Below are 19,018 nucleotides of genomic sequence, written 5' to 3' on the forward strand. Positions count from 1 at the left end.
CAGTTAATTTATATTGTTGTATGGAGAATCTCATCTAGAACCAGATATTCAAAATATAGTACCACTCAGGAGGTAAAAAGAATAATATTGTCACTTGTAAATTTTGAACAATGAGATAATAGATGCTATCATTAAACACTGCAGAATTAATTTCATGCAATACTCACTTAGTATGGAGCTGTCATAATATGCTGGAATATTGTGTCAGGAAGCTATAATGGAAGCTGAAAAAACTAAAAATTAAGCTAGGAAAATGGAACCTATAGATCTGCAAACACAAAAAGCATATGCATGTTTTAGAACCAAGACTCTGCCATACAGTTTTTCATGCTGTCTGAAATCTGACCTACACCCAAGTGAAGTTGCTAAATTATGTTCATGAAGTAAAAGGCCAGTAGATGTTATGGCTCTAGGGACTGAAGAGCAGTAGCAAATTACTATTTTTTTCTCACTGCCTAGTCCAGGCTCAAGATTAAATTAAATGAGAGAAAGTTGTATTTAACCACAAAGTTATATAACTTCAGAGATAAAAGATACATTCGAGGTTTTTTTTCAGTTTACTTTCCATTTGATGAAAAAATTTCTCATACATTATTCTTAAAAAATCACCCTCTAGCCTCCCTTTGATGAGGGCTTCCCAGGTGGCTCAGTGGTAAAGAATCTTCCTACCAATGCAGTAGGTGCAGGAGATATGAGTTCAATCACTGGGCTGAGAAGATCCCTGGTGAAGAAAAGGGCAACCCACTCCAGTATTCTTGCCTGGAAAATCCAATGGACAGAGGAGCCTGGTGGGCTACAGTCCATGGGGTCAAAAAGAGCCAGACATGAAGACAGTATGAATTTCCCTGGGAAAGCATACCTAATAAAATACGCCTCCATCAGCTCTACTGTGTACTTATGCTAGACATGGGTTAGGGGTTGTTGTGCATTTTTAAATTTAATTGTCACAGTACCTGTCTGAGGAACATAGCATTGGTTCAGTTTTACTAAGAAATAAAGGAGATAGTGGGGTACATGGAAAGAAAGAGAATGAGAGAGAGAGGGAGGGAAGGAGAGTAAGAGGGAGGCAGAGAAGAAGAGGGTGGAAGGGACAGAGGCAGGCAGGGAGGGGAAAGAAGATGTGCATCAAGGCAGACCAGACTGCTGAGATGAGGATAAGTTGACATTAATCTAACAAACCCCTGCTATGAAAGTAGAAGTGGAAAAGCAGAGACTGGGACTAAAAACCAGAGAACTGGCTAAAGTACACAAGAATAAATGAGCCACCAGGCTCCTATCCTGTTCTGACAGATATCCTGTTCTGAGCAGGCCTACTCTCTTGAGAGAGAAAACCAGCTAGAAATCTAGGTTTAGGAATATCTGATTCTGTGACTGGTGATGGAAATAAAGTCTAATACTGTAAAGAGTAATATTACATAGGAACCTGGAATGTTAGGTACATGAATCAAGGAAAATTGGAAGTGGTCAGACAGGAAACAGCAAGAGTGAATATGGACATTCTAGGAATCAGTGAACTAAAATGGACTGGAATGGGTGAATTTAATTCAGATGACCCTTATATCTAATACTGGGGGCAAGAATCCCTTAGAAGAAATGGAGTAGCCACCATAGTCAACAAGAGTTTGAAATGCAGTGCTCGGATACAATCTCAAAAGTGGCGGAATGATCTCTGTTCGTTTCCAAGGCAAACCATTCAATATCACAGTAATCCAAGTCTATGGCCCCAACAATAATGCTGAAGAAGCTGAAATTGAATGGTTCTATGAAGACCTATTTCAAATCCTGAAAGATGATGCTGTGAAAGTGCTGCACTCAATATGCCAGCAAATTTGGAAAACTCAGCAGTGGCCACAGGACTGGAAAAGGTCAGTTTTCATTCCAATCTCAAAGAAAGGCAATGCCAAAGAATGCTCATACTACTGCACAATTGCACTCACATCACACGCTAGTAAAGAAATGCTCAAAATTCTCCAATCCAGACTTTAGCAATACGTGAACTATGAACTTGCAGATGTTCAAGCTGGTTTTAGAAAAGGCAGAGGAACCAGAGATCAAATTGCCAACATCTGATGGATCATAGAAAAAGCAAGAGAGTTCCAGAAAAACATCTATTTCTGCTTTATTGACTATGCCAAAGCCTTTGACTGTGTGGATCACAATAAACTGTGGAAAATTCTGAAAGAGATGGGAATACCAGACCACCTGACCTGCCTGTTGAGAAACCTGTATGCAGGTCAGGAAGCAACAGTTAGAACTGGACATGGAACAACAGACTGGTTCCAAATAGAAAAAGGAGTATGTCAAGGCTGTGTATTGTCACCTTGCTTATTTAACTTATATGCAGAGTATATCATGAGAAATGCTAGGCTGGAAGAAGCACAAGCTGGAATCAAGACTGCTGGGAGAAATATCAATAACCTCAGATATGCAGATGACACCACCCTTATGGCAGAAAGTGAAGAGGAACTAAAGAGCCTCTTGAAAGTGAAAGAGGAGAGTGAAAAAGTTGGCTTAAAACTCAACATTCAGAAAATGAAGATCATGGCATCTGGTCCCATCACTTCATGGGAAATAGATGGGGAAACATTGGAAACAGTGGCAGACTTTATTTTTTGGGGCTCCAAAATCACTGCAGATAGTGATTGCAGCCATGAAATTAAAAGATGCTTACTCCTTGGAAGGAAAGTTATGACCAACCTAGATAGTATATTCAAAAGCAGAGACATTACTTTGCCAACAAAGGTCTGTCTAGTCAAGGCTATGGTTTTTCCAGTAGTCATGTATGGATGTGAGAGTTGGACTGTGAAGAAAGCTGAGCATTGAAGAACTGATCCTTTTGAACTGTGGTGTTGGAGAAGACTCCTGAGAGTCCTTTGGACGGCAAGGAGATCCAACCAGTCCATCCTAAAGGAAATCAGTCCTGGCTGTTCATTGGAAGGACTGATGCTAAGGCTGAAACTCCAGTACTTTGGCCACCTCATGCAAAGAGTCGACTCATTGGAAAAGACTCTGATGCTGGGAGGGATTAGGGGCAGGAGGAAAAGGGGACGACAGAGGATGAGATGGCTGGATGGCATACTGACTTGATGGACATGAGTCTGAGTGAACTCCGAGAGTTGGTGATGGACAGGGAGGCCTGGTGTGCTGCGATTCATGGGGTCGCAAAGAGTCGGACATGACTTAGTGAGTGAACTGAACTGAACTGATGAAGACCTACATGACCATCTAGAACTAACACCCAAAAAAGATGTACTTTTCATTATAGGGCACTGGAATGCAAAAGTAGGAAATCAAGAAACACCTGGAGTAACAGGCAAATTTGGCCTTGGAGTAAGAATGAAGCAAGGCAAAGGCTATTGAGTTTTACAAGACGATGCACTGGTCATAGCAAACACCCTCTTCCAACAACACAAGAGAAGACTTTACACATGGATATTACCATATGGTCAATACCACAATCAGATTGATTATATTCTTTGCAGCCAAAGATGGAGAAGCTCTATACAGTCAGCAAAAACAAGACTGGGAGCTGACTGTGGCTCAGATCATGAACTCCTTATTGCCAAATGCATAGTGAAATTGAAGAAAGTAGGGAAAACCACTAGACCATTTAGGTATGACCTAAACTATGAATATAGAGTGGAAGTGACAAATAGATTCAAGGGATTAGATCTGATAGAGTGCCTGAAGAACTATGGATGGAGGTTCATGACATTGTATAGGAGGCAGTGATCAAGACCATCTTAATGAAAAAGAAATGCAAAATGGCAAAATGTTGTCTGAGGAGGCCTTACAAATAGCTGTGAAAAGAAGAGAACTGAAAGGCAATGGAGACAAGGAAAGATATACCCATTTGAATGCAAAGTTCCAAAGAATGGAAAGGAGAGATAAGAAAGCATTCCTTAGCAATCAGTGCAAAGAAATAGACAAAAATAATAGAATGGGAAGGACTAAAGATCTCTTCAAGAAAATTAGAGATACCAAAGGAACATTTCATGCAAAGATGGGCAAAATAAAGGACAGAAATTGTATGGATCTAATAGACACAGAAGATATTAAGAAGAGGTGTCAAGAAAACACAGAAGAACTATATAAAAAAGACCTTCACGATGATGGTGTGATCATTCACTTGGAGCCAGACATCCTGGAATGTGAAGTCAAATGGGCCTTAGAAAGCTTCATTACAAACAAAGCTAGTGGAGGGATGAAATTCCAGTTGAGCTATTTCAAATCCTAAAAGATGATGCTGTGAAAGTGCTGCACTCAACATGCCAGCAAATTTGGAAAACTCAGCAGTGGCCACAGGACTGGAAAAGGTCAGTATTCAATACAATCCCAAAGAAAGGCAATGCCAAAGAATGCTCAAACTACTGCACAATTTTACTCATTTCACACACTGATAAAGTAATGCTCAAAATTCTTTAAGCCAAAAAAAAAAAAAATTCTTTAAGCCAGGCTTCAGCAATACATGAACCATGAACTTCCAGATGTTCAAGCTGGTTTTAGAAAATGCAGAGGAACCAGAGATCAAATTGCCAACATCTGCTGGATCATCAAAAAGGCAAGAGAGTTCCAGAAAAACATCTATTTCTGCTGTATTGACTATGCCAAAACCTTTGACTGTGTGGATCACAATAAGCTGTGGAAAATTCTGAAAGAGCTGGGAATACCAGACCACCTGACCTGCCTGTTGAGAAACCTGTATGCAGGTCAGGAAGCAACAGTTAGAACTGGACATGGAACAACAGACTGGTTCAAAATTGGGAAAGGAGTATGTCGAGGCTGTATATTGTCACCCTGCTTATTTAACTTATATGCAGAGTACCTCATTGTCACCCTGCTTATTTAACTTATATGCAGAGTACCTCATGAGAAATGCTGGGATGGATGAAGCACAGGCTGGAATCAAGATTGCTGGGAGAAATATCAATAACCTCAGATATGCAGATGATACCACCCTTATGGCAGAAAGCGAAAAAGAACTAAAGAACCTCTTGATGAAAGTGAAAGAGGAGAGTGAAAAAGTTGGCTTAAAGCTCAACATTCAGAAAACTAAGATCATGGCATCTGGTCCCATCTCTTCATGGCAAGTAGATGGGGAAACAGTGGGAACAGTGTCAGACTTTATTTTCTTGGGCTCCAAAATCACTGCAGATGGTGACTGTAGCCATGAAATTAAAAGGTGCTTGCTACTTGGAAAAGTTATGACCAACATAGACAGCATTTTAAAAAGCAGAGACATTACTTTGCCAACAAAGGTCTGTCTAGTCAAAGCTATAGTTTTTCCAGTAGCATTTATGGGTGTGAGAGCTGGACTATAAAGAGAGCTGAGCACCAAAGAATTGATGCTTTTGAACTGTGGTCTTGGAGAAGACTCTTGAGAGTCCCTTGGACTGCAAGGAGATCAAACCATCCATCCTAAAGGAAATCAGTCTTGAATATTCATTGGAAAGACTGATGCTGAAGCTGAAACTCCAATACTTTGGCCACTTGATGTGAAGAACAGACTCATTTTAGAGACCTTGATGCTGGGAAAGGTTGAAGGCAGGAGGAGAAGGGGACGACAAAGGATGAAATGGTTGGATAGCATCACCAACTGAATGGACATGAGTTTGAGTAAACTCCGGGAGTTGGTAATGGACAGGGAGTCCTAGCATGCTGTAGTCCATGTGGTCACAGAGTCGGACACGACTGAGTGCCTGAACTGAACTGAACTGGTACCTCCTAGCAGGCACTATGAAAATGTTTGATATAAAATGAAATGCTGCTGCTGTTGCTGCTAAGTCGCTTCAGTCGTGTCCGACTCTGTGCGACCCCATAGACGGCAGCCCACCAGGCTCCCCTGTCCCTGGAATTCTCCAGGCAAGAACACTGGAGTGGGTTGCCATTTCCTTCTCCAATGCATGAAAGTGAAAAGTGAAAGTGAAGTTGCTCAGTCGTGTCCAACTCCTGGCAACCCCATGGACTGCAGCCTACCAGGCTCCTCCATCCATGGGATTTTCTAGGCAAGAGTACTACAGTGGGGTGCCATTGCCTTCTCCGTAAAATGAAATGAGGAAGAGTAGAGTCTATAAGTTTCTGAAAGGAAGAATTAGGATCCCAAAGGACATATAACTTTTCAGGAGCAACACTAAAGGCTAAAAGCCAGTTGAAAAATAAATAAAATGTAAGTGTAGAATAAACACATTTATATTTACTGATAGACAAGGGCCGTAAAATTTTACCTTGTAAGTATGCGCTTAGGAAGCTTCTGCAGAATAGATTCCACCAAAAGAGGAAATATGATATAGAAAGTCATGAGATCAAGGAAACAAGGAATATAATCTAGGAGAGAAATAAAAGCAATCTAGGAGAGAAATAAAAGCATTCATAGGATGGTGACAAAGATAAATCCTGAAAGAAGATCTGTGCAGATCTGGAGAGCAACCTGGTAACACTGGAGCAGAAAGACAGAGGACTTCGTCCGAAAGGGGAGGGGCTGGACTAGGACTGATTGACCTAGTATTTCATTTATCTGATATTTTGTAATGATACTTTTTTCTTATTTATGGTAGATAGGTCAGAGATGAATTAGAAATAGGCAGCAACTTTAAATAATGAAGCACATATAAGAATAAGGCAGTTTCTAACTCCAGCAATAAAATAAGTGTAAAAGAAAGAAAATATGATCATAAAGTAAGCATAGTACCTTATGCAGATCAAATTAAAAATATTTACAAGTCACAATGACATAAATTCTGAGCACTGAATTAACACAATAAAATATAAGTCCTATGGATTGATAAGATATAAACAAAAACATATGAGGCAGATTAATATGTGTAATATAATCATATTTTATGTCTATCTTTTATACAAAGTTTATGATTTGATAATAAGCATTTAGAAACTTATGGACCAAATTGCAATTAAGTACTATTACTCAGTGTTTCGTATTTATGTATTCCTTAATTTTTTAATATGAACAAGTATCCAAGCATTCCTTTTAAGAATTAATTTTATATAAAATATAGATCCAAAATGATTTTAAATTGTACACAGAACTTTGGTTTATGTGTATCATAATTTAGTTATTCTCTTTTCACTCTATGTTTAGATTACTTTTGGTATTTTTCTATTTTATATATCCTTGTGTATAAGTCTTTGGCATTAATGCGATTATTCTTCTAGAATATATGCAAGATGGAAATGTTAATAGGAAAAATTCACATTTTAAGTCTTTTGATAAATAATCCAAAGCTGAACATCAAAGACTGAAACAATTTATATCCCCCCAGTAATGTTTTACAGTTTCTAGTGTCTTACATCATGTCAACAGTGGGTAGTAAAATTCTATTTTCCTATTTGACATTTTGAAAACTCTCCAAATTTTTATTTATCTGATCACAAGTGATATAAGATCATGTGTTCACATACTGCAAGCCATGGACAACGTTCTAGATGTACCCTTCTCCCTTCCTCTCCTTGTCACTGCTGTAAATACTTGAGTCATCTCTCTTAGGCTCCCTTCTGACTGCAGAACTGAGCTCTCTTACCTTCTGATCCTTAAACTGCTTTTAGGTTTTTTCTTCTAAATCACTAATCTGATACTATCATTTGCTTACTTAAAAGCCCATGGAGACTAGTAATTTCCCACAGAGTAAAGTCTAAAAGTCTTACAGCAGAACACTGCTGCTGCTGCTAAGTCACTTCAGTCATGTCCGACTCTGTGTGACCCCATAGACGGCAGCCCACCAGGCTCCCCCGTCCCTGGGATTCTCCAGGCAAGAACACTGGAGTGGGTTGCCATTTCCTTCTCCAATGCATGAAAGTGAAAATTGAAAGTGAAGTCACACAGTCGTGCCCAACATTAATATAGGTCCAAGCATTTTCTAAAATTGTAAAAATGGATTTTCATGACAGCCTTTTCTTAACAATTATAAAGAACTTGTGATGTTGCTCACTACATTCACGTTACTTACCTAAGGAGTGATTAAGGGTAACATCACAAAGATAGTGACATAGGTCATTCCTGACTTTGTTCCCTCTGGTGAGAACAGCTAATAACCATCCAAGAACAAGACATCACTGAGAAAATCCTAGAATAAAGAGGTGAGGCTAAAGCACCCCTTGCACCATGGAGACCATGATGCTGAATTGCAAGGTGAGAGAAGCAGTTACTCATGGATATTACTGTCCCTTCCCTAGGAGGCCAGCACTTACCACGTGGAAGGGTCTCCCCTCAGTCTTCAGGTTCTCCGGTGAGCAAGGACAATCCAGGGTGGACAGCCAACCCCTACCCCCAACACTGTGTGTCACTTTGTGGGAGCCCGTTCCTTGATCTTGCCCCAAATTGCAAGGGAATCTGTAGGGCTCGACCACTGGGAATCTTATTATGACAGAGAAGTGAGGTGGAGGGTCTTAAAACAGCCAGCACTTGGACTTGGCAGACTGAGTTCATACCTACAGTGCCCAAGTAGAAATCCTAATCAATAACAAAGTGAAAAGATAACCGATGAAATGGGAAAAACATTTTCAAGTTATCTTTCTGATAAGGGATTAATATCTAACATATATGAAGAACTCATATAACTTAGTAAAAAGCTCAATACCATCTATTGTGGTTATCATTTCATAGTATATGTAAATCAAATCATGCTGTAACCTAAAACTTACACATTGATGTACAACAATTATATTTCAATAAAATCAGCAGAAAAAAGAAGCTGTGATTAATCAATGATGTGTGAATATATTGATATAGGACCGAGTAGCATGATAAATTCTAGAAACTCACTTATTCAACTACTCATTCATTAAAAAATTTTTATTAAGTCTTTCCTATGTGCTGCTGCTGCTGCTGCTAAGTCGCTTCAGTCGTGTCCGACTCTGTGTGACCCCATAGACGGCAGCCCACCAGGCTCCCCCGTCCCTGGGATTTTCCAGGCAAGAACACTGGAGTGGGTTCCTATGTGCTAGACCTGCTCTAATTCCAGAAGTACGGGGATACATAGCCAATAGAGACAATGATGTCTCGTTCTTCTCTTTGTGAAGTTAATGGCAGGGAACAGGGTAAGGGGCAAAAATTTCAAAAGGCAAAATTTTTTTTCTTTTTAAAAGAGTATTAAACAATGGTGTGCTGGTATATCAAGTCTAAGGAAAAATCAAATGAAATATATAAAGCCCTATTTGTATGTTTGTGGATCTCCTAACATGGATAATTTCAAGCTACCAATGGTTTAAGAACCAGTTCACAAAATTCTTAAATATTAGACGGTTGGCTCTGGAGAGCCAGAATAAGTTGATTCCAACCCATAGACAATACCAATAAGGTACTGGAATTTGGAAAACTGGCAACTGACTACCCAAGTTAGAATGTAAAAGAAAGACCATGCATAATAGATGACACGGAGCTAAGGTTCAAATGAAGAGAGGAATCAGAAATTTGAAAATCATCTGAAAGAAAATTTATGGAAGAAAGAGATATGACAAATGCACTAAGGCAAGAAATCACTTAGCACATCTGAAAAACAAAGCCAGAACATAGATTTTTAAATTGATTTTTCAGTTAGGAGGTAATCTTAAGATTAAAAAGCCTCTAACTAGGGTGAAACCAGTATTATGATCCAGAAGCTATTATAAGATCAGTCTTGGTTCTTTTATACTTCTTTGCTAATAGAGTTTCCAATTACTGGTGGGTAATTCTTGGGTGAGAGGGGTGTGGATCAGATATAGGAATTTAAAATCTACAAGAAACCTCAGGTTATAGAATGCAAAATACAGCAGGAAATAAGTATGATTTTGTTTTACCAACATTTATGGTTCTGAGAGTGTTCATTCTAGACACTATAATTTGTATTTCTTCTTTAATCTTACAAACCATACAAATAAAATATACTTTGAAATGCTGTTGCCATATAAGATGAGTAGTAGTTTAAATATGATATAATGAAATGCATCATTGAGCAGTATTTGGATAAAACATAAATCAAATTATAGGAACAATGCAAGGGTAATTAAATCGAATTCATTTAGCATCTTTGAGAATCTTTTCCACTTGGAGTCAAGATAAAAAGAGATAATTTTGTTTTGCTTATTTTATCTGCAGCAAGTAAAGATGGAGGAAAATCTGAGACAGTAATTTAAGAATGAATCAGTTGGAGTTCAAATCCAAGCTTGAGAAGTGAACAGCTACTCCTGAGTGAAAATAAATCCTATTGAGAAGCAAATGAAGATTAGTAGGATTAAATGTCACATGTGGAGGATCTAAAAGTGGATTTGTTTTTTATTACTGAAGATATATTTATGGGTTAATTGTACGGAGATTCGGCTCATTTGTGTTTTCTAAACTGAGATGAGTCAGAATGTCTCTGGGGCAGAAGAAACTTGTATTCCTTCTGAGAATGTGTATTATTTGTTTCAGTATTATGCATTTGCAGCTAACAGTCCCGAAAAAAAGATTATAACTTGATAGTCTCAGAAGGAATTAAGTGTTATTGACATGGTAGTTATATTAATAGTTACAATATTTTCTTTATCCAAGCAATAGTAATTTGTATACACATTCAAATTGCTTTAGTATTAATGCCCAGTATTTCACACAAAATTTTAAGAAGTTCAAGGCAATAGCTAAAAAAATCATTATTTCTAAAAACTTGAGTTACATGTAGAACATGATTGTCAAATCTAGAAATTCATTTTTTATTGTTGAAATTGAAAAAAAATAGCTTTGTAATTATTGATAAGCTTTTTCTAAAAGAAGCATATCTCAATTTTTATTAAATTATAGAAAACATTATTTGGAGAAGGCAAAGGCAACCCATTCCAGTACTCTTGCCTGGAAAATCCCCTGGACAGAGGAGCCTCCTACGCTGCAGTCCATGGGGGCGCTAAGAGTCAGACGTGACTGAGTGACTTCACTTTCACTCTTCACTTTCATTCATTGGGGAAGGAAATAGCAACCCACTCCAGTGTTCTTGCCTGGAGAATCCCAGGGATGGAGGAGCCTGGTGGGCTGCCATCTATGGGGTCACACAGAGTCGGACACGATTGAAGAGACTTAGTAGCAACAGCAGCGGCAGCAGAAAACATTATTAAATGTCCAGTGGAATTAGTTCAAAGCTATGAGTCCCAGATTATTTTACTTCATTCATAAAAGTTATGTGTTAACTTCAATTCAGTTCAGTTCAGTTCAGTTCAGTCACTCACTTGTGCCCGGCTCTTTGCCACCCCATGACCTGCAGTACGCCAGGCCTCCCTGTCCATCACCAATGCCTGGAGCCTACCCAAATTCATGTCCATTGAATCCATGATGCCATCCAACCATCTCATTCCCCATTGTCCACTTTTCCTCCTGCCCTCAATCTTTCCCAGCATCAGGGTCTTTTCAAATGAGTCAGCTCTTCGAATCAGATGGCCAAAGTATTGGAGTTTCAGCTTCAACATCAGTCCTTCCAATGAATACCCAGGACTGATCTCCTTGAGGACTGAATGGTTGGATCTCCTTGCAGTCCAAGGGACTCTCAAGAGTGTTCTCCAACACCACAGTTCAAACGCATCAATTATTCAGCATTCATCTTTTTTATAGTCCAACTCTCACATCCATACATAACTACTGGAAAAACCATAGCCTTGACTAGACAGACCTTTGTTGGCAAAGTAATGTCTCTGCTTTTTTAATATGCTGGCAAGGTTGGTCATAACTTTCCTTTCAAGGAGTAAGCATCTTTTAATTTCAGGGCTGCAATCACCATCTGCAGTGATTTTGGAGCCCCCCCCCCCCCAAATAAATTATCTCATTGTTTCCACTGTTTCCCCATCTATTTGCCATGAAGTGATGGGACCAAATGCCATGATCTTAGTTTTCTGAATGTTAATGTTTAAGCCAACTTTTTCACTCTCCTCTTTCACTTTTATCAAGAGGCTCCATAGTTCTTCACTTTCTGCCATAAGGGTGGTGTCATCTGCATATCTGAGGTTATTGATATTTCTCGTGACAATCTTTATTCCAGCTTGTGCTTCACCCAGCCCACCATTTCTCATGATGTACTCTGTATATAAGTTAAATAAGCAGGGTGACAATATACAGCCTTGACATACTCCTTTCCCAATTTTGAACCAGTGTGTTGTTCCATGTCCAGTTCTCACTGTTGCTTCCTGACCTGCACACAGGTTTCTCAAGAGGCAGGTCAGGTGGTCTGGTAATCCCATCTCTTTCAGAATTTTCCACAGTTTATTGTGACCCACATAATCAAAGCTTTGGCATAGTCAGTAAAGCAGAAATAGATGTTTTTCTGGAATTCTCTTGCTTTTTCCATGATCCAGCAGATGTTGGCAATTTGATCTCTGGTTCCTCTGCCTTTTCTAAAACCAGCTTGAACATCTGCAAGTTCATGGTTCACATATTGCTGAAGCCTGACTTGGATAATTTTGAGCATTTCTTTACTAGCGTGTGAGATGAGGGCAATTATGCGGTAGTTTGAGCATTCTTTGGCATTGCCTTTCTTTGGGATTGGAATGAAAATTGACCTTTTCCAGTCCTGTGGCCACTGCTGAGTTTTCCAGATTTGCTGGCATATTGAGTGCAGCACTTTCACAGCATCATCTTTCAGGATATGAAATAGCTCAACTGGGATTCCATCACCTCCACTCGCTTTGTTTGTAGTGGTGCTTCCTAAGACCCACTTCACATTCCAGAATGTGGCTCTAGGTGAGTGATCACACCATTGTCATTAACTGGTGTCTGAAGATCTTTTTTGTAAAGATGGCAGAAAGTGAAGAGGAACTAAAAAGCCTCTTGATGAAAGTAAAAGTGGAGAGTGAAAAAGTCGGCTTAAAGCTCAACATTCAGAAAACGAAGATCATGGCATCTGGTCCCACCACTTCATGGGAAATAGATGGGGATACAGTGGAAACAGTGTCAGACTTTATTTTTCTGGGCTCCAAAATCACTACAGATGGTGACTGCAGCCATGAAATTAAAAGACACTTACTCCTTGGAAGGAAAGTTATGACCAACCTAGATAGCATATTCAAAAGCAGAGACATTACTTTGCCAACAAAGGTTCGTCTAATCAAGGCTATGGTTTTTCCTGTGATCATGTATGGATGTGAGAGTTGGATTATAAAAAAGATGAATGCTGAATAATTGATGCGTTTGAACTGTGGTGTTGGAGAACACTCTTGAGAGTCCCTTGGACTGCAAGGAGATCCAACCAGTCCATTCTGAAGGAGATCAGCCCTGGGATTTCTTTGGAAGGAATGATGCTAAAGCTGAAACTCCAGTACTTTGGCCACCTCATGTGAAGAGTTGACTCATTGGAAAAGACTCTGATGCTGGGAGGGATTGGGGGCAGGAGGAGAAGGGGACGACAGAGGATGAGATGGCTGGATGGCATCACTGACTCGATGGACGTGAGTCTCAGTGAACCCCGGGAGTTGGTGATGGACAGGGAAGCCTGGCGTTCTGCGATTCATGGGATCGCAAAGAGTCGGACATAACTGAGCGAATGATCTGATCTGATCTGATCTGTGTATTCTTGCCACCTCTTCTTAATATCTTCTGTGTCTGTCAGGTGCATACCATTTCTGTCCTTTAGAGCCCATCTTTGCATGAAATGTTTTCCCTTGGTATCTCTAATTTTCTTGAAGAGATCTCTAGTCTTTTCCATTCTATTGTTTTCCTCTATTTCTTGGCATTGATCACTGAGGAAGTCTTTCTTATGTCTCCTTGCTATTCTTTGGAACTCTGCATTCAAATGGATATATCTATCCTTTTCTCCTTTGCTTCTCTTCTTTTCTCAGCTATTTTTTAAGGCCTCTGCAGACAGCCATTTTGCTTTTTTGCATTTCTTTTTCCTGGGGTTAGTCTTGATCCCTGTCTCCTGTACAATGTCATGAACATCTGTCCATAGTTCATCAAGCATTCTGTCTATCAGATCTAGTCCTTTAAATCTATTTGTCCCTTCCACTGTATAATCATAAGTGTTAACTTACTTCTCTATAATTACAATAAATCTGTGAATAATATGATATTTGCAATAAAGTGAATTAAACACATAGGACTGCTATTTAGATACAAGGTAACATAAATGCTTTAGAAATCACTTATTAAACTGCAGGATCCTGAGTAATTATAAATGAGAAGAGGAAAGTAGAGAGGGTTACCCTGTCAACAGAAGAGGCCAGATATTTACTCTGAATCCCCATGGAACATAAAATTAAGGCAACTGTTCCTGTTAGGCTAGAAAATACTCCCATCCAAAACCCTACTACCGTTATTATAATCAGCATCACAATCAAGAAGAGCTGTTAGTGAAGCAAGAACCAAATAGACATATTTAGCTTTGGAATTTGAAAACAAAAAAAAAGTTTTTGTATATTTTACTTTAGTGCATACTTCCTATTTTCTGTATCTAAAATTGTTTCATTTAAAAGGCAAATTGTAAACTCAGCTTCATTTAGAGTTCAGGTAATTTTCAAAATATTTTGGGCCAAAATAAATCTTTAGATGGAAGTATTTCAATATTGATCTAGGAAAGTAATCTTACAAGGTCTGTGGTAAATTTAATTATTTCAGTGTTACCCAAAGTGGGCAGCAAGTACAAAATTCTGCACAATATTAATGATCCTTTGATCAAAAGGAATTTAGAAAATGTTGATAAGTCCGCTTACCATGAGATCTCAGCTTTTTTCATATCAAAATGTAAGTCATCAATCTGTGTATTAAATCTACTGAAGCATATGTTGAAATACAGCCATAAGACAGGAGGGGATCCCAGACAGAGGGAAGATTATGAGCCAATATGAGCAGGTGGAAAAGCATAATGAATTTTTTAAGAAACTAGGAAAATTCTGGGTTTGAAGGAGATAAATCTGGAAATAGATGCCAGAGCCAAACCGTGGGTATCTTGAATGACAAACTAAGTAATTCAGACTTTTACAAAATGTCAGCCAGCAGTCATTGAAGATTTCCAAGGGGAGTGATTGAATAAATGTGAGAGTTTGGGAAGATCAATCTGGCTGGAAATGGATAGGTCAGTGTAGAACATGGAAAATACTAGAAGCAGGGAGTCCAGTTAGAAGGCGCTAGCAAAGAATCAGGAGTGAGATTAACATAGATGGTGAAAAGAGAATGCAAAGGGAAGATGGAGAATGAGGTCTATTGCAAGAGAAGAATGGGAGGGATGAAGGAGAGCTTCAAAGATTTTTAAAGTCCCCAAGACACTGATGATGACTTTAGTGATCACAATGTATTCTTTTGCAGCTTCTTTATGTGTGGGTCATGCTTTATAACTGCCCCCATGCCTTTCTACCATAAAGGTAACTTTCCATTCGTAGTTGGTTAACATGGCTAACTTCTAATTCATTTTTAGGATTTCTATTTCATTTGTCAACTCGTCATTGCTAAATAATTTTTATATGTTCTTTTAGTATCCTAGATAATAATTTCTCTAATATTGAATCTTTGCCACTGCATGGACTGTAACCTACTAAACTACTCTGTCCATGGAATTTTCCAGGCAAGATAATAGGCCTCCTGAAATTAGGGATCATTTTTTCCACTCTCTATAATCAGCACAAAAATAAATAATGGAAACTCAATCACTGCTTGAACAAGGAGCATGCCTAGGAATGTTAGAAAGCTAGGAAGCCTTAAAAAAAACAAAAAAAACAAAAGCAGAAATGGGGAAATAGATGGAATATAAGGATTGAGGAAGGGTTGTTTTATCAAAATGTGAGAAAGACAATAGAAATAAAATTAAGGAAAGTGATAAAAAAGGGAACTGATGAGGCAGAATTCCAGAGTGAAAGGCAGGCTGTAGAAGGCAGATCAAGTGTGGACAATTCACCCTCCTGGAGTCCAATACTTTCTACAAAAGAGGCCTTGTACTCCTCCATTTCCTCACCTTAGCTCCTTGTGTTTCCACTATCAAGAATGCTATCCCATCTTGAATCTCTTTTTCCATATTTACTTGTATATATCTAAAACACAGATCAAATATCACTGTCCCATGAGACCTTCCATGGTCACTTTTGGAGATTTCTCCAAACCTCCAGAATAAATTTTTTCTTAAAATGCAGCCTGAAGCACTCCTACATAAAATTCACTTCGGGTGATACTTTGGGGAAATTTGTCTTTATAGACATATTTTATCTAATAAAAGACACAGAGATAATATAATCATTTTACAGCTCCAAATGAAGTAATAGATTTAAGCAAACTGTAGGTGGGGTAATTAACGATCAAGGCAATTGTACCTAAACCCACTCATAAACGGCAAGTCATAGAAAGAAAGAAAACTTGATCTCATATACTTCCTTATGGAAAGATACAACACACTCTCTACTCTGTTTTTGCTAAGGAACCAGCATTTGACAGGTTTTATCTGTAACAATCAGTTTAAAGGAAATACAGAAGACAGAAAAAATGTGAAAAGACAACACTGATTCATATTCAGCAAAATCTCAAATGTGTGAAACAATCCAATTTTTCAACAAACAAACTGCAAGGGGCACAATTTAAAGGGGGAGTGGAAAACCCATAGTTTAAATAAATATTAAAAGAAACTTATGTATCAGCTAAAATTGTGACACATTTGGATTTCAACAAATCCAAACTTACAAATCATTTATGAGACAAATGACCTATACCAAGACACTGTTAACTTTAGGTATGATGATGGCTATGTTGTCTAAGCATAATTAAACATCTTGAAATATTTTCACATGAAATGATACGATATCTGGAGCTTGCTTCAAAATAATCCAAGGTGGTGGCAGGTGTGAGGAGTAAATTGTGGTACTATGAATGAAACAAGACAGATCATTGTTGGAGTTGGATGGTAGTCACATACTTCATTTTTATATATACATTTGAAAAATTATATTTTGTATCACTTTAAAATGCAAGTTCCTGAGCCCTATCTTAGAACTACTGAGTTAGAATAGCTAAAGGAGAATCTAGGTATCTGCATTATTAACAGATTCCAAAGTGATGATTACGCACATTAAGATTTGGAAATCTCAATCCTGAACAATGATTCCTGTTGTTCTTGTTCTTGTCAGAGACATCCAGTCAATTATATACTCATGCTCTAGCTTTAAGGATATTAATAGAAACTGTAAAAGCCATATATTTTATATGTACTCAATACATATTAGTGATGTTATTCAAAATATTTATTGCTTTTCACTCTGAATAAATATTATAGGTCTAGATTATACATGATTTATCCATATATTCCATGATATTAGGATTGTGCAGCTTTTAGCAATAATCCTATGGCCATATGGGATTTCTTTCTTAGTGGTGTTTGATACCTATAATTCCTAAAGTGCTAATATCCTCATACATCATGCAGCAATAATAAAATTTAACAGATAAGAACAATAACCTGCTCTTTAACAGACAAATGGAAAAAGATAATCTTAGAATTTTGTGTAGAATGTCAACACTGATTTTATTTATATATTTATATATCTTCCATTACCCCCCAACTTTGCCTTTGTCTGAGATTGTCTTCGTTAGCTTGTCTGCAATGGTTCATTTATTAAGTAATCACTTTGATTTTCCTAAAAGGATATTCTTGCGAAAAATATAACATCTCTTGAAAAATTTTTCTCCCAAAACTTAGTATTCCCTATACCTTGGAACTCAAAAATATTCTATGCTACATCTTATCCTAATGCTTGTCCAATATTCTAGATCTGCCACTAAGTAGCTAGGTGGTTTTGAATCTCGCCTTATTTTTACTGAGTCCTGGTTTCCTCACACATATAATCCTAAAATAAATGTCAATCTACTATTGGATCCTATATTCTTTCTAGGAAAAAGTATTTCACTTAATATTTAAACAAAAAAACACAACTTTCGAGGAAAAAAAAATGGTATAACATCTCAGGAACTTAGATGAGGATAAATAAGGCCAGTTACATACGTTGTATTCTGAAAGTAGAAATCCAGGAATACGAAGGTTATTTCCCACTTCAACTTACCTGCTTATGAGCATGGTCATAGGAATTAATATGATTGTCAAACTCCTGGTGTTTGTGGTACTGCTTGTCACATAACTCACAGTAAAAGTTCGCCTTTACATCTTCCAGGGCCTTTGCTGTGGACTTCTCCTTTTCTGGAAAATCCTTTGGGAAAAAAAAAAAAAAGGTAAAAATGTTGGTTATATTTCTAATAGCATAACCAGATCTCATATTAATCAAGTTGGTAATTTAATTTTACTGTGACTCAAAGGAAATGGTTAGCCTCATTACATTTAAGAACTCTATGGCACAATGGAAGCAACTTTCAGCCTGGCCTAATACTAAATTATCAATGAACATATAGTGACTTATCCTAAAGGAGCTGAGCCCTCAGCTTCAGTATGGTCATTACTCTTTGTCTTCCTGCCACCTGTTTCCGGGTGTGGTACTGCTGACCCATCTAACTATAATATCACCACTATGTCCTCTACCTATCCAGTGACCCATCCCGAAACTGTGACCTCTCTACTATCATATTTTATCGGGCATTGATTGCATTCTTTTGTATTATTCACCTACTGCTTCATGTACTTTAGCCTACCTGAGATCTTAAGTGTTGGGATTACTATTCTCTCTTTACATTATGCATTCCCCACCTTGATAACTGGTGAGAGCCTTTTCTCAACACCCAGTTCTTGGACCCTCTTGGAATCCTTTTCCATGGTATTTCAGGGAGGAGAAAGCCTCCATTATGTTTCTTATTACCAAACACATCTATGATCATGCCTACTTTGTTTTTTTCACAGACATTTCTTTCTTTGATATTACCCCTTATATTTTTGTATTCCACACAATTCCATCCTCAGTCAACAGATTTATCCAATCCACACACTCTCCCAGGGTGATCCCTTTCATACCATAGTTCAGTTTAGTTCAGTCACTCAGTCGTATCCAACTCTTTGTGACCCCACGAATCACAGCACGCCAGGCCTCCCTGTCCATCACCAACGCCCAGAGTTCACTCAAACTCATGTTATACCACAGTTAGAGCCTTATTTATCCA

At 38.1% G+C, this 19,018-nt stretch overlaps 1 protein-coding gene across 1 annotated transcript in view; it reads right to left on the reverse strand.

Annotated features, from left to right (window-relative positions):
- Positions 1-18,677, reverse strand: part of ZNF804B (zinc finger protein 804B) — a 103,876-nt gene extending 85,199 nt beyond the window's left edge. Inside the window, exons 1-2 of the mRNA XM_027538435.1 lie at positions 18,612-18,677; positions 17,977-18,120 (exon numbers count right to left, since the gene is read on the reverse strand). Of these exons, the coding sequence (XP_027394236.1) occupies positions 17,977-18,120; positions 18,612-18,677 (210 nt within the window). The remainder of the gene's footprint in view (positions 1-17,976; positions 18,121-18,611) is intronic.
- Positions 18,678-19,018: the final 341 nt, after the last annotated feature.

This window comes from Bos indicus x Bos taurus, chromosome 4, assembly GCF_003369695.1.
Source record: "Bos indicus x Bos taurus breed Angus x Brahman F1 hybrid chromosome 4, Bos_hybrid_MaternalHap_v2.0, whole genome shotgun sequence".
Taxonomy (NCBI): Eukaryota; Metazoa; Chordata; class Mammalia; order Artiodactyla; family Bovidae; genus Bos; species Bos indicus x Bos taurus.